Genomic DNA, 22,229 nt, shown 5'->3' with positions numbered 1-22,229 from the left:
TGCACCATTTTAGCCCCATGCAGATGAAAGATTAGTGTCTGTGTAGTGGGAAGTTCTGCTTATTTAGTTCAGTAGAACGTAGTGAAGATAACCACATAAATATACTCTGAGGAGTCAAATGCCATTCTTCAGGAAAGGAAAACAAAACAAGTAGGAGCTAACGTAAGGAATGACTCACTCCAGATACACTCATTACCAACCTTATACTTCTCATTGTGAGGATGACTTTTCACATGCTGCTCTGCTGAGATCTGATCTCCAAAAAATTCATGACAGAGCTGGCAATAATATCCAGTGATGGGAATCAGAAACTCAGAGCCTGAAAAGGCCGAAGAAAATGATCAGAGAAACAAAACTTAATAAATGCAAGCTCTTAGCAAAGCCAGATAAACATATCAAAGGACAACAGCAAAACGTCTAATAATGTTCCTTTTGGAACAGTTAAAGCTGCTCTCCTCATGCTTACAGTATGGGAAACACCAATACAAGGAGCTTCACATAAAGTGAAGAAGCTTGATTACTATGATGGAGATTATTTTAGAGCTCATCATCACATTAAGGCTATCCCCTTTTCAAGTAGGTTAACATTTCCTACAGTCTTAATCTATTTTCCATCTTTGGGGTATAGTCTGCTCGAATAAACATCCAGTTTATAAAAAGAACATAAGTATTTTCACTCAAGTTCAGCAAGACTGCATCCTTGTGCCTACAGAACCAGCTGCAGTTATCTAAAACGTTTCAGAATCTTCTTTAGTGGGCACTACTAGAAATATGTAACAGATTAATAGACTGAGATTGATCACTGGCAGGACAATTTAGACATTCAGAATTCAAATGTTATATTAATTTTCAAATCACTTACAACCCCTTCCATAAGGCTTTCTCAGATACTCTGTATCCCTGCTCTATGAAGTACCCATCAGTGATTTTTCAGAGACACCTTTACTAAAAACGTACTGAATGGAGCAGTCTGATGCTAGAATGTGTGGAGTACTACACAAGATCTGCCCAAACACAGCAAGCTCTTGTGGTCATTTTCTGAATTTAAATATGGTAGCAAAAATCACTTCAGAACTACACTGGAGAAAGAAAAAGTCACCTAGTATTCAAACTAAAAACCAGAACTCTTAAAAAGGAGAGAAGGAGCCATGCTATGTTTTCCTACACTCTTGCTTCATGACCTTTTCCACAAGAACAAACAGGTAATTAAATCATTTGCCTTTTACATAATAGTAAACTATCTATATGTGCTCCTATAGCAAGGTAAAGTTTTTAAAATCCTTTTTCTAAGCAACAAAAACTTGATGGAGAGCAAAGGGAGATGATACCCAAGTTAAAAGAAAAAAATCACATACCTTTGGCAGGAACAGTTATCTTATCAATGCGTTTTATGGAGTCTTGTTTGGTCTCACTCTGGGTCTTCGAAGCCCAAGGTCTGTTGTAAGGATCCAGGGTCTATTTGCACAGTGACAGAGGTATACAGGCTCATATATTACACTAGCAAGGCAAGTACACTTGTCTTTTTCCTTTTTTAACATCCTTTCAGAACACTGAACATTAAAATCAACGTGCAAATATTTATAGGAACTATGTTTGCCTCTCTTTCCCCTCCTATTTTGCAACTTATAATGAAAAAATAACCTGTGAAAAGGGTAAAGCACAAATGATAGCAAAGACCAGGTAAACATATGAAACACGAGTAGCAAATGCTAGTTCCCTAGTGAACTGAACACAGGCCCCACTTATAGCAGTGGGAACACACTGGTAGCTGCTTGAACTGCTGAAGTCCAACATTAGGGAAAAATAATCTGACAAGCAACTCTTGGGTCCATCAATACTCTTGTAAAATGTAGTTCTGTGATGCATGTTTTAGTGTTATTATTTATAGCAATATGAAGAGCACTTAGTGAAGGAAGCCTGCAACATACCTGTCTGTGTTTCTTATTATGCATGTGTGTGAAAAAGTCAAACATGGTCCCGCAGATGGTATTGCAGTCTTTGCACCAGTGGTTCCCTGCATCATAATATTCATAAATATTGGCCAACTGGAAAGGATGTTTGGAGGGCTGTGAAGAGGATTCTGCTGGCTTCGGACTTCTGCCTCTGGGTTTTTCATTAGTAGTTTTTGACTCCTAAATTGAACAAAAGGAAACACTTCTCTAAGACAAAGCAGGACAGATATAATGCTTTAGAACTCAGAACCTGCCTCCAGCAGAAGCCACACACACCAAAAAAATAAAAATATATATCACCTGCTTTTCAGCGCCCCGGCTAATTCCACTGTTTCAGAGAGCTGGTATTGCCGACTAAGATGCTGCGTGGCCACAGTGAAGAGCTTCCAATAAGGCTCCCAGGTGTAATGGCTGGATGGTGTAGGTAATCAAGGAACCAAAAAAACCAATTCCCTATGGCATGCACCCTTCCTATTTTATGATATTCACATAAAGATCTGAATATTCCAATTTATTTACTAGCCAAACAGTCCCCAGGCGACCTAAAATGGTTCCTCTAGAAGAATTCGTAAGTTACTATAAAAGTAGCTTGGATGAAAGCAGAATGAAAAAGGAAGTAAGAATTAGTTGACTAAAAGTATTTAATTCAATCAGCTTCAACAGGTTGTTTGAGAGTTCCTGAATTCTCCAGAAGACTTGTTGCTTAGCAATAACAGAAAGGTAGTGTTTTGTTAATTACTTAAGCGCATATATAAGCTGTTTTGATTTAAACGTGGTATTTGCACTTACATTAATTTGTACAGAAAGACGCCATACAGTGGTACACAGACACTTCAGAACTCTAGTCAAAATTAATACTATGCTAACACTGGCAAGAGTAGCAAAGTAAGTAAATCCTGAAATAGATCATGAATAAGCTGTACTAATTTAGATTATGATAGTACTAGGTGTATTTTGAGCTTTGAGTTACACTTTCAATGGCTGAAAGCCCAGTATGTTACCATTTCTAATCTGCATGGCAGTCTGGAAAGAACACCATGTTAACTTAGCAAACCTGAGTCAGTTGCGTGATTGCCAAGTTATTCACTATCAGCATTGAACAAATTTACTTAAGCAGATTCAAAACTGTTATATATCATCTGCCTTATTTTAAATTCCTTTTGATAAACAGGAATAGATTCTCTCCTATTGACATCACTCCACACAACATACAATTTAAATCAAACAACGAAGAAATAGCCAGGCCACCACACAATCCACAGATGGCCATATCCGAGTAGAATCCAGTTCATGGTGTCAGAGTAAGAAGTGACCCAGTAAATATTTGCACACATTCAGTCTGCAAGAACATAGCAAACCTGACGTTCTCCTAAACAATGAGCAGATGAACTTAAGATCTGCAGAAAGTGCATGGAAGGATGTTCATCATGTCCAAGAAGTGTCATTGTTTGTTACTTACAGACATACCCCCACTCAACATATCCTATAAAAATACTACTTCAATCAGAACTTTAAAAAGACAAAGCTTCTCACATAGATACATGACAGCCAAGTCTTAAGTCCAGTTTGTGCTTCACCTCTGCTCAAAGATGTCTTTATAATTTACTGCTATTTAGAACCCAAAAGGGAAGATTTGTCTGTTTAGTACAAAGCCAGCTTCACTTCTCCACTGACAATGTAACACACAGACACAAGTTCAGCAGCAAGGGACCACGAAGTAGCTTGCAAATAAGCAGAAAGGCATGCAGCTTTGCCCTCAGGTTGTCAGAGTCAAGCAATCTCCATGTCAAAAGGCCTGCACCATCTTTCTTTTCATTAAAAAAGTTAACAATCAGAATTACAAAGTGAATCCTTGAGACCAAGACTTATATGCCTACAGGTATCTAAAAATATTAAACGTTCCTGATTAGAATTCAACATTTTCAGTGTTAAAATGAGGACCTATAAAAAGAGGATCAAGTCATTATGGCTGTGGACAATACAAACAAAGAAAGTTAAAATAATGAAAAATATATTCACACATACCATGTCTCAAGAAAAGAAAACAACATAACTTAATGCAATGTAGGATTTAACAGACATTGTTACCTACGTTCCTTGTACAATATGGGGACTGAAGCAAACAATTTGTAAAAGTGAGTGGATACTAAACTTCAGCAATGTTTCGAGAAACAACAAAAACAAAACAGAAAAGCAAGCTTTGAAATGAAAGACATCTAATAAATTCTCTGCACCAGACCAGGATGAAGCATAAGTAAAAGTTTACAGAATCCACAGATCTGAGTGACTTTGTAAGAAGTTATCTCCTAACCTACTTACATTTTCTTCTCTGCAGAAAAAAAACAGTAAGGCCTACACAAAAAGCATTTTCCATCTCCAATCACCTCCCTCAGCTTCATATTTGAATAAACATCTGAAAAGCAGGATAATTAATCTCCTGACTGCATGCATTACCTTTCAGATGTCACTATCATACACTATTTCTAAAGTCAAAACAGCCTTCTGGAATGTGGTAAGTCTGTTCTGGTATATCTGGCACTCAGCAGTATAGACCATGTCAGAGAGACCATACTGATGCACACTGACATTTCTTAAGAGAGAAACGAAGTATGTACATAAAATTCATGTTAAGCTGACAGTCATAGGTAAGTCTTGAGACTTGTTAACATCATCACCAAGTCAGAAGACCAACATGCTCCAAATTTGCAGAGGGCTTTCCTGCTACAAACATTCCTCTTTGACAGGCCATGCCAGAAATGTTGCAAAGAAAAAAAGTCTGTCTTCCTGGTATGGCACTGAGACCAAACAAATACAAACACACATGACGATCTTCAATCCAACCAGCACCTCAGCAAAACCAAGATCAAGAACAGTAAATGGTACCGAACTGCACAAAGCCGGAGGGAAATTATAAACACTGATACCTTGATTGTCACCTGCATGGACCATCAAAACCAGCATATGAGGTGTGATAACAAATGACATCAAATGATCCTCTAGTAAACATCTGGGGGCAGCTGTCTCAACAGTCTCTTGTCTCTTAGTGGGAAAATCATTAGCATACAAGCCAAAAGACTTTACCTTATTGGAAGAAGATATTTTCTCCACATTTTTTGCATTTTCTGACTTGCTGTTCTTTTCCAAGGAATCTTTGGTTTCCACAGATGGTTTCCGGGATTTTTCAAATATGTTAATCCCCAGGATTTGTGCTACTTTGTCAAGCTCAGACTGCTTCTTGTCAGCTGCATCAGATTCTTTATGCAGCTCTGAAATCTCCTTCATAATATTCTCTTGTAGTCTGTTCACTTCAACCAACAAGGGGTCTTTGTGTCCATCCTTCTCACGACGTTTCTTCCTCAACATCTCTCCTGAGCCAATCAAGGAAGTAGAAGAGTTGGAAATGAAACAGGAAAATTGCCTTAAGATCTGTACAACTACTCTAGCAACAAGTAAAATACTAATATAAACTATTACCATTAAATCTTGAGTAGGTAGTTGTAAAGATGGAACTGACTCTCAGGTACAGCATCACTACATCCGCATGATCTACCTCTATAAAGATTGCCTTAATGCACAACCCTAACAGTGGCACCATGATTCTCAAGAGAAAGAATCAATTTAATATTCACTATTTCCCTGTGTAATCAACAAGAAAAAGTTAATTGTACATTCTAACTTGAAAGCATAATTTTCCAAAGGTGAGGGAAATTAGTATTTACTTGAACCAAGCAAAAGATTTAAAACCAAAAAACTTAGCTCTGTCTAGAGAGGACTTCTCATTCTCCAATTAACATTAATGAAAAATTAAAAGGCACACTGACACATCTTCAGCTACTATTTCTCACTTCTTCTAAAGAAGCACTAAAATGCACAAAGTGTAATGCACTTAACCTATCAAGGTGCCTAAAAGTATGCAAGAGTAACTGTTTGCTTCAGTGTTAACAGCCAGATTTTGATAGAATTAATTTTAATAGAGTAACTAGGTCAGTGCTTTCTCAAGAGTCCTGCATTGCTTATAGTATGAAAATACTAGTTTTAAACCATAGACTGTTACTATTCCGGTCTTCACTTCTCCTAGCAGATGCCATGTCTTGTGACACATCCCAGTGGAACAAAAAAAAAGCAAGAGGGGATGCACTGTACCTTGCTGCTTACGAAGCCTGTCCAATTCAGTTTTGAGATAGTAAAGCTTCTTCTGCCGTGCTTCTCGTTCATTCTTCAGTTTTTCTCTCTCTTCTATTACCTAAACAGATTGGAAGGGGACTGGATTTTCTTCTATTCCCAACATAAATTCATCAGTCTTGCAAGAATGACAGCAAAACGTCAATTTGGCAGCCACACAACACTGTTCACTGTTCTCAAAACATTCCTCAATACTTCAATACAACAAATACATCTCTTCCTCTGTACCTGCAGGTAACTATAACATGTGCTCATGCTTCATAGTATCATAGAATCACCAGGTTGGAAGAGACCCACCGGATCATCGAGTCCAACCATTCCTATCAAACACTAAACCATGCCCCTTATGTCCACCTGTGCCTTAAACACCTCCAGGGAAGGTGACTCAACTTCTTCACAGTGTACTCCCCAAAACTGCTTTATTTGTTGCACCACTTCCCAAGGCACTTAGGCTCAGCTCACTACCTTCTGCAGGGGTGAGCAAGACCAGTCCTAAACGGCTCTTCAAACCTCATGCGCTATCTCTACAGCTGGTATGTTCCGTCAGTGACAAAAGACTTCACAGCCCTTCACCTTGTCTCCTGCTTTGACTCCAGCCATTTTTAGCTATTACTTAGGCTTCAGCTTCCATCCAATTGTAACTTTATCACCAAATATATCTTGCTGGCGTAACTGTCCTAAATTAATAACATCTGGATGAAGTTTGTGTTTTACCTCAATAAGGTAAACACTGACATGAGAAGCTCACAAATCTGCTTTTCACTAGTTTTCATTGATTCTCACGTAAAGAAACCAGGCAATATGCTACAATGAAATCTGAAAAGTTCTTACAATTTCCTTCCCATCTTCCTTTTTCAAAAGGCAAATCCACAATGCTCTTACAACTTACTACTTTACTTTTACTTTACCCCAAACAAACAACTGACCCAAAGCCTTGTCTTCCCTAGAGAATCACTACTACTATGGCAAGGTAAATGTTGGCAGGATCCCTAGATCCAGCCTGGAGTAAACCCTGGAAGGAGTTCTACCAACACAGTTGGGTCACATCTTAAATGCTACAAGTTTGTTTGTTTTCCCAATAACCAAAACAACATTCTCTCACTTTGAGTTTTCTGCCAGCACAGGGGGATCAACTGGAGCACACTATTTTTTATACTCCCAAGCCTTCCCAGCAAAAAAAAAAATTGTGGACTAAGCCCAAGCCAAAGAGGTCTATAGTGCAGACCAAGACCTAGAAGTTCTGCCAAGATTCACAGACAAATTACCAGGGTATGTCACCTGAAGAAATTATTATTCCTGCAAGCAGTGAAAGTTCACTTATCTGCTGATGTAGCAGTTTACCCCCCTTTAAGTCACTTCAAACAAAAAGCAGGTTATCTCAGACCAAAAATTTAAAGTGACTTTTTTATGAGCCTCTCTTGGATTCAGAAGCCCACCTTTCCACATCCTGACTTCTTTTGAGAACCACAATACAACTCAGTAGGCAAAAAGCCTCCAGCCCCTGCTATGCGCTACTCTTCTACTAGGAGGATCTACCAACACAATGGTATCATTAACACAGCTACACCGAAAGAACACCTCTAATGCAGATATGCATACATAGATTAAAAATTAGATATGAGCCAGCACTGTGCACTTGCAGCTCAGAAAGCAAACTGTATCCTGGGCTGCACAAAACTACAGCCAGCAGACCAAGAGAGGTGATTCTTTGCCTCCACTTCATTCTCATGAGAACTCACAGGGAGTACCGTGTTCAGTTCTGGGACCTCCAGCACAAGAAAGACATGGACCTGTTTGGGCCACGAATATTATTAGAGGAATGGAACATCTCTTCTATGAAGAAAGGCTGAGAGAGTTGGAGTTGCTGAGCCCAGAAAAGTCTCCAAGGAGACCTTATTGAGGCCTTTCAACATTCAAAGGGAGCTTACAAGAAAAATGGTAAAAACTTTTTCCCAAGGCCTGTAGTGACAGGACAAGGGGCAACAGCTTTAAACTAAGTAAAGACAGATTTAAATTGGACATAAGGAAGAAAATTTTTACTGGGTGCTGAGACATTGGAGCAAGTTGCCTAGAGAAGTTGTGGATGCCCCATGTTCCAGGCCAGGTTAGATGAGGCTTTGAGCAAAGTCATCTAGCGGGATGTGTTCCTGCCCATGGCAGGGGGCTTGGAATCAGGTGATCTTTAAGGTCCCTTCCAACCCAAATCATTCTATGGTTCTATTCCCTTATTTTAACAACAAAGACTGAGGGGACCAGTTGCAAAACCCAAACAACTTTCAGGCATCTTCCAGTCCTTTGACAGTTACATAACTACAGTTTCCTATTCTAAAACTATCTTTCTAACTATTCTTTCTAACCATATGTTCTAACTTTCTAACTACCACACAAAACAGAGAAACTAGAAGAAGAAAACATCAATATCCATAACCTAAACTGGTGCCAGATGCACCAAGTGAAGTACGGTTTCCTTTACATTCTTCTGATTTTATGATTCCTATAAAAGATAATTAACATAAATGTAGAGGGAAAACTATGCAACTGTGAATTATGATATCCTTTAGCATGTATTTAAGAATGCCTAATGTAGGTATAACCATGGTTATTATAGTACCACATTATCACATTCAGATGGAGCCTCCCATGTTTCACGTTGTGCTCACTGCCTCTTGTTCTGCGACTGGACATCACTGAAAAATATCGCCACTCCATCTTACCTATACCACCCCTTCAGGTACCTATACATCAAGACATCTTCAGGCATTTCAGTATCGAAAGCTCAGCAGACTAAAGCCAAGCTGGGGCCACCATGCATAGTTTTTTTGTAAGATTTTGGCTGCCTCTACGAACTTCAACTTTGTGCTTGAGCTCATCTGTTCATCCATAACCTATGTGCATACAACTCTGGGGAACTTTAAATCCATTTTTTTAAAACTGCCACAGAGTAATACAGACAAATGCCTAGAAATCTTCCACAAAATCAAATTTAGTCCAATTGCTTTTAAACTGAAGCAACTGAGGAAAAACAAAGTTGCACCTAAAAATGAAACACTTCTACCCCAGCAATCAAGCAGTCCAACATATTTGGAGGTATTAGAATAGGTAACATACCTTCTGCTTTTGAGCTGCCCGATTTTTTTCATCTGATATCTTTTCTGCAGTATTTTTGAGAGGGTGTGAAGACGGACGAGGGGGTACTTTGGAATGAGCAGGAGTGGTACGGACACGAATGAGCACAGAATCATCTCTTTTTAAATCAGGGACATCCTTTCCCATGGAGACTGTTTCAATCACCCGGAGGTTGGGACGCGTGGGGTTTGCTGACATGGCCATAGTAAGAAGACCATGAGCTTCCGGCAGTGCAGGATTAGGCTGCTGGGCTGGGGGGTACATGGACCAGCCAGGGGCTGCATATGCCATATAGTGCCCATATGCATCATACCCTGGAGGAGCCATTGTGGGAGGTGGGTAGTTCTGGGGCATTTGAGTGGCAGTGTACTGGGAATAGTTCGGAATTTGGTACTGGGAAACAGAAGTAGGCGTAGGTGGCAAGCTAGCAGGAGCTGGTGGAATTGAGGGAATGAGAGAGACAGAAGGAAGAGGTTGTTCTGGTGTACACAGAGGTATATCTTGTCCCACTGGGTTGTTCGTATTATATTCTGATTTCTGAAGGGAGGATGCATCTTTAGATTGCTGGAAGGAGACTGGAGGTGATACTGAGCGCTGCTGGCCTGACTCAGGAGAACGAGTGTCACTTCGGCTGCGACGCAAGTCCCAAGAGTCCAGTCTGCGGCGATCTGAAGAGCGACGATCAGGAGAACGAGATGCCAACTTTTTGCCATGAAGGCGTTCCTGGGTACGAACAGCCAGTTTTCCAATTTCAGCAACACCAATGTCAAGTCCAATAGTTTTGAGCAAGTCATGGATCTTTGCATACTCAGCATTAGGCTCTTCTAAAGGATCTGGCTTGACAGCTGGAACAGGAGAAGGAAGTGGGCTCATTCTCTGGCTTATTAACTCATTGCCACAACTTGCTGGGGTCTTCTGAATCGGAAGACATTCAGTTTTGGTGTCTTCGTCCTCATCACCATAAAGAAATCTTTCTTCATCCTCAATGTCAGGAAAACTACGCCTCCTTTTCTCCTGAGCACTGACAGAGTCAGCCATCATGCCCAGAATTCGGGAGAAACCACTGCCATCCTGACTGGCTCTCTCATGAGGCAGCAGGAAGTCAGTATGGCGATCAGCAGGCTCTGATTTGGGTTCTGCCTTTTCCTTATGACTTAAGAAACTTCCAAACTTCTCTTCAAATGTGAAAGCATCTTTGGGAGCCCCAGAAAGTGAGCTCCACTCATATAAACCATCACGAAACTCCTTGTTTGCAGACTCCACAACAGAGTCTTTGTTAAACCGTTTGAGAAAGTTCTCTACTTCAGAGGCAAAAGGAGCCGTGTCGTTGCTCTGAGGCAAAGACGAATGACTAGAAAGAAGAGGAAGATCCTTGCTGGGTGCTGGACAACTTGAAAAGCCCTCAGGCTGAAAGAAAGAGAAGTTACTATTTACTACAGCATGTTCTGAGAGGATTATGCACCTCACAGAACAAACAAAGGAACATGTTAACTTCTTGAGTTCACAGCTGAAGCCAAGAGTGAGAAAATACAATATACAGTTGAAAGACAACACAAAAGATTACAAAACAAGTTGCCTAATGATTCTAGAATGTCCTGTCCAGCAGTGAATATCCATCTCATAGAATACACGAAACTACAACTATATTTCATTAATTTTTTGCAAGCATAAGAACTGAAACTTTTAAATTGAAACCTCGTAAGCACTTTGAGTTTCATCATAGACAAATATGATTTCAACACCTTAAGACATGTAAAAACAACTGCACTGGTGTTATTCTGAGCCAATTCTTCAGATATGCATAATTAATGCCATATTAAATAGGATTACCAATAAAAGGTATAGAATGGGATCTTCAGTATTGGAGCACTTTCTGAGATAAATACATCACTGTCTAACCAACACTGCTCAGTACAACAGGCAGATCAAAAGTGTTGAGCTAAAACACGAGAAAAATAAAAAGTCTATCGCAGTGGTCACAACTGCTTATCTTTCCACTGTGCTAATTTTAAGACTGAATTGGTGTAACCTGGGTACAAATTAAGTAGGGTTGAGCCTAGCCTACAGTCCAAAGGGGATAAAAGTAGTGAAACTCAAAGATGTTTTCAACTAGACGTACTGAGAATGCACTAGGCAGTTCTCAGCCTATAAAGAAACAAGAAAGAGGCACTGTGACAGACAGACAGCTTTGATCAATGTCCTGATTGCCTCTGGTACAAAAAGACTCAGCTTTTTTATAAAAGCTGGCCCAGACCTGAGCATCCTGGGCTGAATTTCAACAAGGATATTTCATTCTGCCTCAGGTTTTATACAAATATGATTCTTATCAAATGCCTTCACTGTTTAAAGTTCCTAATGCAATCCTAGCTTTTATAGGCCTGTAAAAAGATACCTTCTCTCAAAGACAGGAAAGCGTATAGATGTGCTTTTCCTATTTTGGAAATCAAACTAACATTCTGTATCATGAAGTGACTGTTTGGGAAAGTAGAAATACATAGATAGACAGACAGACAGAGATCAAACCTGAATAGTAGACTCTACTTCCATCTCCACTCGTTTCTTTAAAATAGATTTTTTGGGCATAGATGGGATTTCCTCAGGCCTATAAGTATACCGAGGCTCAGAAGTCTGTGGTGTGTTAGTCAAGCCAGGGATCACATAACCACTGCCAGAAACATCATGACTCAAGTTTCTACTACGCTCTTCTTCTTCTCTTTTCCTCCTTGCGCGGTCAAGCTCTCGGAATTCTTCATTCAGGTATGATGGACTCGGGCTTCTACTGCGGCTGCGGCTTCGTCTCCGATAGTTTCGTGTTCCTGATGAGAAACTCTGATGCTCTCCACTCATACCATGTATCTTCTCATCCTTTTCGTACCGCGGACGCTTTATTTCTCGTCCCCTCTCTTCTGGCCTCAATGGGTAAGAGGATTTCCTGAGTTTGTCACCATCTCTGTCACATCCACGAGGCAGCTCTTCTCGACGACCATAATGTGGGCTATAATCTGAACGATGGAGGAAAACATCTCTGTTACGGTAGTCTTCATCATGTCTCATGATGAACGGACTCGAAGGTTCATCTTCATGCGATGGGTATCTCTCAGGGCCTCGAGGATATGAGGGGCCTCTAGTGAATATTGGACCATCAGCCATATCATCCCTGTGTGAAAGAAGCATACAACAGACAAAAATACTTGAGTTAGAGTAAATTAAGACTTCCTCCTACTCAAAAGTAAGAGATTTCCAAATCAGTTTCATAACAACATCTCTATCACGAAACAGAAGCAACGTTTTATACAGTTAAAGGGCAGAGGAGAGGAGGAGAGTTATTTTTAATGGTACAACACATCCCTCCTAGGAAGTCATCTGCAAACACAGTGATGTGAACAATTCAACTCATACTGCAGAAAGAGAGCCTTGAAAAATTGATAGGATGGGTTTATTTCTGTGAAGGAGAAAGACTACACATTTAAGAAAATAAACCAACACGTGACTATCATATTTCAGACCACAATCCCTTTCCTCATCTCTCCCTGGAAGATGCCACGATCACATTTCATATGAATTATTCAGGGAATAATTCAGTTTCACACTGGCTATGCAACCAAATCCTCTTTTTATCTTCAGCTGTAGAGAAGGGACCGCAAATTCTAGCAACATTTTCCATTGTAACAGATCTGCAGACAGGATTGCCACTAATCACACAGACTGCTATGCCCAAAAAGAAGCATAGTTTTTGATATCTATAAGCCAGGGATAGTAAATGTAATAGGATGGGTTTGTGCCAGGCTCTGCATTATTACGCACAGAGGATGTGGAACGGGCACAACACCGGAATAACTAACTACACGTCTTGGACCAATTCCTACACACGCTTGCAATCAGGAGTACCATTTTAACTAAGGCTTTTTTTCCCATACCTGAAAAGTCTTCTGGGACTGTTCTTTACATCAGGCAGAAACAAACCCAAGCAGCTGCTGGTTTTACTCACAGGTATTTAAAAAATATATCAAGATCCTCCAAGAACGGGAAGCAAATGTGCTTCTTAAGTGGAATCAGCCCTAGAGAAAAGTCTTACCCAAGTGGATCAAGACATCAAATCAAGATAAACTGTGAATGATTGCCTGAATCCCCAAAAATCACCTCTTCCTACTGAGAAAAGTTCCTCCATAGATCTGAGAGGCGCAAATCAAGTAACACCAAATGACATCTTCAAAAAAACGTGCAGTTTAATAACAGCCCAGTTTTTAAAGTAAGCAGACTAGAGAATTACAGACATAAACAGACAAGGTAGTTTTCTTGAGTATTTTCATAGTTTATACACACCTATTTAAGAACAAAAGCAACAAAAAACTTCTTTACCTCTAACCTGCGTCATTGCAAAGCATTCTGCATGTTATAAGATGCTTTATCAGTCAAACATTTATAAGGCAAAAATGGCATACACCAGCGCCACAGTATTAGATGGTACCTTTCCAGTTTCCAGCAAACTACACATATTCACCCCTTCCAAAAGCACCAAAATATCTAAAAAGTAGCTAGAACTAAATTTCATACATTAAATGCTGTTGTTCACTGCCTGCATAAAGGTATGTCTATACCCAGTGTCACCTGTTCCAGGAGCCTGCTAAACCCACACAAACTGCATGAATACACCTGGTGTGTTTCACCAGATGTGTTTCACCATAGATCTTCAGCAGATCTTTGTGCAAGTAATTTGCATGAATGCTTGCTAGGTGTCACCTACGATTCAAATACTCTAACTGCAGCAACAAAGCAGAAGGAATATTTAATCACACTTCAGAAAGAAAGGCAAACCTACTATACTTAAAAATAGAAAGATATTCGAAATACACTCTATACACCTAAGATGCAGATTTAAAATCCAAACATTAAATATAGGTGTGAGGAAAGGGCCTCACAGAAACTGTGATTCTTTGGAGTATGTTTTCTGTAAATACAGTCCAACAGAGATTTATCCCTCTTAACTGGTTTGGGTGCTTTTAGTCAGCAATGTCACAGAATCACAGAACAGTTTGGACTGGAAGGGACCATGAAAGTCATCTAGTCCAATCCCTCCTGCACTGAGCAGGGACATCTTCACCTTAGTCAGGCTGCTCAGAGACCCATCCAACCTGACCTTGAATGTTTCCAGGGACGGGGCACCCACCACCTCACTGGGCAACCTGTTCCAGTACTTCACCACCCTCAGCGAAAAAGAAAAATCTTTCTAGTACTTCGTCTAAACTTCTACACTGCAGGTTATTGCATCCCTGAGAAAGGATACCAGGTAGTACCACTGTGACCATCTCAATTCCTTCACCAGCACAGAATCCATGAATTATTGGAATATGCCGTTTCAGAGAAGCAGAACAGAGCATAGACTACACAGACACAACACCTCCGAGAACTACAACTAGTGTAAGGTAAATTTACTTTTCAGCATGTTTATTTATACAGAAACAGAAATAACTAATGGTATTCTGCTGCCAGCAACCAACAGGACTCCCATATTAACAGTCAGTCTTTGAATAGGAAGTCAAATGAGCTGCTCACACTCAAGCCAACTGTCACTCTCGATATTATGCCAAAAAATGCTATTTCAGAGCACAGCTTAACACAGACCAAGTCTCTGCAGTGATATGGTCTAATCTTTTGGATTAACCTCAGATGAAAGAACTGGTGAGATTCTCTTTATAGCTTGTGCCAGCTCAGATAGTACTAGAATGTCTTAAAAATACTGCCAGAGGAAGAGATGAAAGACAGGGATATTCTTTGATAGACTGAGATTCTGGAAGACAAAAAAATACTCATCTGTCGAAGTAGAAGACTGAAGCTGCTTAGGTGACCTTGATGTCACAGACCAGCAGCACTCAGTATGCTTGCTTGTACTTGTGCAGGAGACCAGCTGCCCTAGAAACTCGGGGCAAGTTCTTACACGTGTTTCAAGATGGGCCTGCATGAGGATGCACACCTTGCAAAATCCTCCTAGGGCATCCTGAAAAATCCACTGCTACAGGAAAATTCAAAAGTATCCCTGATTGCCACCCTTTGGTATTTTATTCCCTTTATAGGATAATGAACCTCTCAATCACCCCAAGGCCCTGCAAATTACAGAGATTTTTAAAAGAGATTGCTTGAAATCTCTCAGTAGTTAGCAAAAAATAGCTGAGAATAATTAAATTCAGAATTATTTGCTGCAATTACTTCAAAATTTGAAGAGACGTGTTCAGAAAACACTCTGCTTTTTCCCTTTTATTCTTTTAAGTGAGAACAAGGAAGAACCACGTGCCAAATAAGAACGTGAGACGCCCAGTATTAAACCCAATGACGATTCACAACAAGGGTTGCTTTAAAGTCTAGTGATAGATGTAAAGTCAGTGTCCTACAACCAGGGCAGCCCCTCAGAGGGGAAAAAAATATTGATGAAAAAATACATTATAAACAATGTCCTTAACTGGATACAAAGTGTCTTAAAAACAACCAAAATGGCTACACAGTGAAGAAATCTGGAAGTCAAAAGCAGTACCTAGAAGATTTAGGAAAAGCTAAGGGATGTTGTAACACACTTGAAGCTTCTGGACACTGGGCACCACTTGGTCAAGTGCAGCCAGCACAAATAGATAGGACAAAAAAAAAAACCAGTAAATGTAACCACATGGAATTCTTGCATACCTACACTATGAATATATGGGTAGTCACTTAAAAACTGAGGTCTACAGAGTTTCACTTTCTCTTATTCTCACTTTGATTCATCTGTCACTTTTATACCTTCACAGGAGTCTATTCTGACTGTATTTTTACATCTTTGTGTCCTGTAACAGTGATAAAGTGAAAGTTATTTGTCATTTTCACTCTTATGTTAAAGTAACTCCGCTGTACTTGATGCTACTTCCAACCCTGCATCATAACCACAAAACAGGTTAAATAAAAAAACCTCACTGGAAAAAAGGAAGCAATGGGACAAACACACACCCCAAGCCTTCATGTTCTTAATTTTCCAGAGCAGTGCCTGTCCTCCTGCACACAATTTCCTACTCCCTCCAACCACTGTACTCCCCCAGGGCATATGTGCTCATTTCATTTGGAAGACAGCAAACTGCATCGGGAATTTACAAACCGAACGCTGATCCCAGGAGAAGTGAGGTAAAGCTGTAAAAGTGACAGTACTGAAAACTAAACTCTCATTTGGTTTTCCCCACCTGCTGAAACAAATTTACAGTTGAGAAAATCTTGACAGGAAATTCACTTATTCTGCTCACTTCCCTCTTTCCCTCTCTCTTTTTAACAGTTGGGGATATTTGCATAAAAAATGGAAGCAACAGTGCTTTTCTTGTGCTGGATGCTTATTCCTGACCTGAAACTGCACTTGTCTGCTCTGGTGCACAAACTATAACACCTTTAACTTCACAACTGAAGGCAAAGAAAACAATCTTATTTGCATATGTCTTCTGATTTTACTTCTTCTGCCAGATTATACCTGTTCTCCTACAGAAGGTGAGGATTTCTAAACAGTATCTACTTATATTTAACACTTCACTGTTCACAACGGTATTTATAACACACAAGACAACTCTTCGTTAACTATGTTTCTCTCCTGCTCTAAACAAGGGACCCTAAGAATTCTAACACTTGTTTTATGATGTATGAGACTGACCGACCACGTTGACTTCTCTTCTGCAGGGTTTTTAAAGTCAACATAATAAACTTTCTTCTAACTATACTAGAGCTTTCTTCTGGATTATTTTCAATAATCAAGAAATTAAATTATTCCTCCCAATAAATGAGGAAGATGAAGCTTTACACTACCCATAAACAATCTTCCTTTCAGTCAGGACTAAGTACGTTCATAAGTAATAAAAGGCGGTTGAAGATGTGAAATATCAAAAGAAGCAGCTCCCTCCTGCAATATACTCTGGGCACTTGTAGATTATACAGGTTTCAGAACCAGCTGACAAAAATCAGAGAAGAAATACCTGTTACTATGAACAGAGGCACTGACTTTTGCTCAGGAAGCCCCTGCACCACGACTTGCTAGAGGCTGGGGGAGCACTCCAGGGAAGCATCAATACACGCTTGCCCTCCTACCCTCATTCCCTAGGCATTCACCGGGCTTTGGTCTCACCCAATACAGCCATTCCCACGTTTTTACTGTCTCACACACGTGAACCCCCATTTGCGGAGGACCATACCTGTCACTCAGGTTATCAATTGGTGAGCCCAGTCTATCAGGCAGCCTCCTTCGCTCTGGTGTGCCAATGCAATATCGGTCATTACCAACAGTAATCCGCAAACTCTGTTCCAGTGAAGACTCAGAGCGGAGACTCGGTGAACGTCTCTGTAAATTGAAGAAAGAGTGCAAGCCCATCAATCAGGGAATTTTAATCTTGGCTCCAGAAAGGCAAGTGACTCTGGTCTGCTTAACATATGAGACTTGGGATGAATGGATCAATTAAAAAAAAAAAATCAAACTAGAAGAACAATTGTTCCAAATATTTAGTTATTTAGTTAGCCTTTAGTTACTAAAGAAATGGGAGGGTATTGACTGCATTTAATTTCTCACCCTAGCTGCCAATAACGTGTTCTATATTTACATTGCCTAGAAGAGAAATTGTCAACTCAAAAATACATTTCATAAAGCAACACTTCGGAAGGTGGAAAAAACAGAGAGAAGTTCAAGAAGTCCCAGATTTGCTGCTGTCCTACTTTCTTTGTAGAGGAGAAGCAGCTAAACAAACATTGCATGAGAAAATAGTGCCAGGAATTTCCTAATAAAAGTGTCTGGATTTCTGGTCCTTTTTAGCTTTAGTAATAACATGAACCAATAACACGAACCAAAGCATAAACCAGTGTAAACAAAGATTTTCCTAGCAATGATGTTTTCAACTGTTTTCCTCACTTCATGCTGCTTCCAGCAGGTTAAGTGCAACACAATAATAAAACCACTATTGACCATAGAAACATCTTCTGTAATAGAATTCCCATTATCATTATTTATTATTGGTAGAGCTAAACCAGAGCTAAGTAAAGTCACCTTTGAAAAAATCACAGCAGAGAAGTTCTAAGCTAACCGCCTCTGCACAGACTTTCCTTTGGACACATAATACAGAAAATGACGTAACTGGTAAGTTATGCTTAACTAGTTGTGCCTCACATCTTTCCATAATATGGCACTAGAATACAGGAATGATCAAAGTAAGGGCAGTTCCATAAGAAACAGATGAGACTGCCTGAAGACAGAGATAACTTGATTTACTTTTTTAAACCAACATGGTTTAGATTTTGCTTAACAGGAAGCAATGAACCAACTTCAGTTCTGCCAAAGCAGCCATGCACTGTATATTGTTTTCACCACTGAAAACTGCAGTAGTAAGCAGCAGGTGCACTATGTTGTCTGCATCCACCCTGAGAAGATGCAGCAGATTCAGCTGAAACCAAGAGACCAAAAGAAGAATAGTATATAATCTCCAATAAGAAAGCGAAAGAATTCCCTCATGAATTTGCCTGAACAAAATTTACTTGCAGTACAAATCTACACTTTGTGCACATAACCTCATCCAAAGGTAACATATTAATGATTTGAGTTTTGCTTCATTAATCTGAATCCCAGCATCTACCAGAACACGTTTTAATTACTTTGTAACATCAGCTGTGCAGCACAATACGATCCAGCAACACCCTGGCTGACATACACAAGCTGCATGCGCCTCATACAAACACACTCCAAAACCTCACGTGCCTAGTGTAACACTGAATTTTGAGGGCTGCCTCAAGAAGTGATTATTTTGAAGGGCATCATTTTGTCATCAGACTGTTGGCAAGTTGAACACACATATGACAACTGTCTCCAGAAACTGGAGACAGAGAAGTGTCAATCACATCTCAGAACGAACTTCTGAGCAAAGGAAAGAAACAGTTAACATTTAGAAAGTTTGGGATGTGAGGATTGCCTATGACTGCCATAGAGATAGCCCAGAGACGGCGATTACAGTGGTACATATTTGAACTTCACAACTATTTTTTTTTTCAGTTTGAGAAATTCCACTTTTAGCAGCTTTTTCATTTGGAGCACCAAACACCACCACTAGTCCTGCTTATGCACTACACTGCATTTTCCTCCTTTCCTGAGCGGGTGTCTAAAGCAGTTACCACTGCCACATTATTGCACAGATTGCATACCAATTCTTCATTTCTTCTTTCTCTGTTGACCCAGCACACTCCAGTCCTCTAATTTCAGCCAATTTTCTTACAAGAAAGCAAAGAAGCTGAGAGGAACTACAAAAAGAACAACCACGCAGGTCAGCAGGAGCAAATAAAAGCAGCATGTGTCAGCCTTGCAGGAACAAATAAAGCCCACCAAAACCTCTCACAGTACAACCTTGACCTTCCTCTCCTCCATTATGTTTTTCAATACTCGCCCCAAATCTTTGCTGTCACTCCTTGCTCTTCCAGTTCCCACAAAGTTTTCCCCAGCTACTAAGAAACTAACACCATCCGTACTTACAGCATCCAGTACACAGCTCCACTGGCAGTCAGCATCTCAGTTATGCAAGGGAAAATGGGCAACGATGCTGATAACCTGGGAATGCACACACTATCTTAAAAAAAAAAAAAGAATCAACCAAACAAAATAATTCTCAGAATCAAGAAAAAGGAATAAGAAATCTCTAAGGCTGTTCCTTCCATACTCCGATTTATATGAAAGGTAGGGACAGTAATAAGAGTCTGCACTCAAAACTTCTATGCATTTCAACCCCATGCCCTTATCTCATCGACGTCTTTGCTCCACATCCACCCTCATGCATATATTCCCCTCTTCCAAGTCCTCCTTGTTGGAGCTTAAATTCCTCTTCCTCAGTCTTCTGTCATCATTTATCTCCTTTCAGTGACAGCTCTAAAATGCCACTTACTAAGACATTTGTGTAACTCTCTGCATTTCCACACTTTGGATCCTCAAACTTTCTAGAGAAGGTGGCTTAAGTCATTAAAACTTTATTAAAACTTAACCCAATTATGCTGACCCAACATATCTACTGTCTGCTTTGTTTTGATCCACTTGGTTTCACTGCTTGGAAAACATCAGCATGACCTCAGTTTTTTTCTTTCTCTAATTAATGCCACTTTTGTAAACAGCACTTCTAAAAAGTAAAATCAGCCTGTAGATGCACTTTATCCTTTATATATTCTTTATATATACTTCTAAAGCAGAAGTAATATTCGTCAAACACTTTTTAGTAGATACAAATTTCCATGGAAAAAATGAGCACAATATACACTCTAGGAATTACTTACACTGGGCTTTAGCATATGCAAGAGATGGCATGATACAGGTTAAAAAAGCTATATTTAATTGCCTCTTATAATAAGAGCTGCTTCCTAGAGAAAGTTTTTCCTTAAATGCAGTAATATTCTTGTAAATAAACAAAAAATCTATTTGGCTCAGCAGTTCAACACTAGCTAACTTGCTGAAGCCTAATTTCTAGGGTTAATAATTTCTCAGTCCTTCTCTGAAATTAGAATAGGCAAGAAAAATATCAAGAACCTGCAATAATTTGCTTAGATGATTTCTGCAACTTGAGCTGGAAGGGTGCAAAATAACACTGGAAGAATAGCGTTTGACAAGAATAACATGTGTGTAAAGTGTGGAGGTTTTATGGCTTTTATTTTTTCCCTCTAAAGGGAGTGTGGGAGGTTTCGAGTCAAAAATTCCTAGTTCAAATTTCTCCAAGTCTGCACTACCAACACACTCAGCATTGAAAGTTTTGTTACAGTCAGCACAGACTCACAGCCTATCATGGATGCAGTGAAACAGCAGACTGAGCGATGGTGAAATCAGTTTAAGAAAGTTCTGCTCCTGTATCCCAGTTTGTTTTCCCCTCAGCTGTGACCACACAACTGTCCATCAAGCCACTACACAAACTGACATGAACTAGATGAAAAATTATCTCCTTTTAAAAGATTACTTATTTTCAACCTGGGTCTTACTACATGCAATTTGCAGGGCTATCCCACAACCAACTTATAAGACTGAGACAACAGCGAAATACAGCCAAAAAACAAATGGCCACTGGCAAGCTTGTCAGCCTGGCTCGGCTTAACTGTCAAATGCAACATTATCTTCCCCACTTAACTGTCAAATACAGCATTATCTTCCTGTACCTTCAGGACAGCTCACCTTTAAATAACAAACAGCACCGACAGCTGAATTTTAATCCCACAACAATCATATCTGATCTCTTGTATGGCTACAGCTCCAAAGAAATACAGTAATAACCTATGCCACCAAGAGAAAGGGTAATCCCCATTCTCTCTTGGGGTCTCATCATGCAATGAATAATAGAGACAATATATTTTTATCACATTGACTTTCAGCCACATTGTTTCCTCAGATCACCTCACCCTGCAACCTCACAAATATAACTGTGAACACAAGGGAGTGGGACAGAATACACTGCAGAGCAAGAGGAAAAAGTCAATTTACTGTTATTGTTAATTGTATACATGCTGGATTGAGTGACCATGGAACCATCGCCTAAAATAGTCCAATATGGAAATCTCATCTTTCAGCAAAATGCAAATACATAGTGAACCTACAACATATGTCAGGTAACAGTTATCAGACAAAACAATCCTTGCACCAATGAGTAACAAGAGGAAACCTAAGTGAGCGAATGCCATTTGCTCAAAAAGTAGTACTCTATAACATCACTTCTAAAGGAAAAGTAGTGTTGCCCAAACACCTTTTCATAGACAAAAACTTCCATGGAAAAAAACAATCTATACACTTAGGTTTAATACGAATGATGGCATCTGCATCCAAGGTGGTAACACTTCAGATGCCAAACCAGAGTTTCACACACCCAGATCAGGTTTTGCCAAGACCGAGCGAGAAAATTGGAACACTGTACACAGCTCCAACTACAACGCAGCACCTATCAAAGAATACCTCAGAGACATATATCTGTAACACAG

The 22,229-nt window shown here is 39.8% G+C and overlaps 1 protein-coding gene across 2 annotated transcripts in view; it reads right to left on the bottom strand.

The window, feature by feature from the left end:
* The window catches only part of ZNF318 (zinc finger protein 318), a 28,562-nt gene that overhangs the window by 4,751 nt on the left and 1,582 nt on the right, over nucleotides 1-22,229 (bottom strand). For both annotated transcript variants that reach the window (XR_011337019.1, XM_069852446.1), the window contains exons 2-9: nucleotides 17,450-17,595; nucleotides 11,784-12,417; nucleotides 9,243-10,667; nucleotides 6,096-6,195; nucleotides 5,034-5,320; nucleotides 1,929-2,132; nucleotides 1,356-1,455; nucleotides 201-319 (exon numbers count right to left, since the gene is read on the bottom strand). Coding sequence is in view for 1 of the 2 variants with exons in the window: in XM_069852446.1 (XP_069708547.1) it covers nucleotides 201-319; nucleotides 1,356-1,455; nucleotides 1,929-2,132; nucleotides 5,034-5,320; nucleotides 6,096-6,195; nucleotides 9,243-10,667; nucleotides 11,784-12,417; nucleotides 17,450-17,595 (3,015 nt within the window). In the remaining variant the exon portion in view is untranslated. The remainder of the gene's footprint in view (nucleotides 1-200; nucleotides 320-1,355; nucleotides 1,456-1,928; nucleotides 2,133-5,033; nucleotides 5,321-6,095; nucleotides 6,196-9,242; nucleotides 10,668-11,783; nucleotides 12,418-17,449; nucleotides 17,596-22,229) is intronic.

The sequence above is a fragment of the Phaenicophaeus curvirostris genome, chromosome 2, assembly GCF_032191515.1.
Source record: "Phaenicophaeus curvirostris isolate KB17595 chromosome 2, BPBGC_Pcur_1.0, whole genome shotgun sequence".
In the NCBI taxonomy this organism is placed as follows: domain Eukaryota; kingdom Metazoa; phylum Chordata; class Aves; order Cuculiformes; family Cuculidae; genus Phaenicophaeus; species Phaenicophaeus curvirostris.
This window is presented reverse-complemented; position numbering and strand designations above follow the sequence as displayed.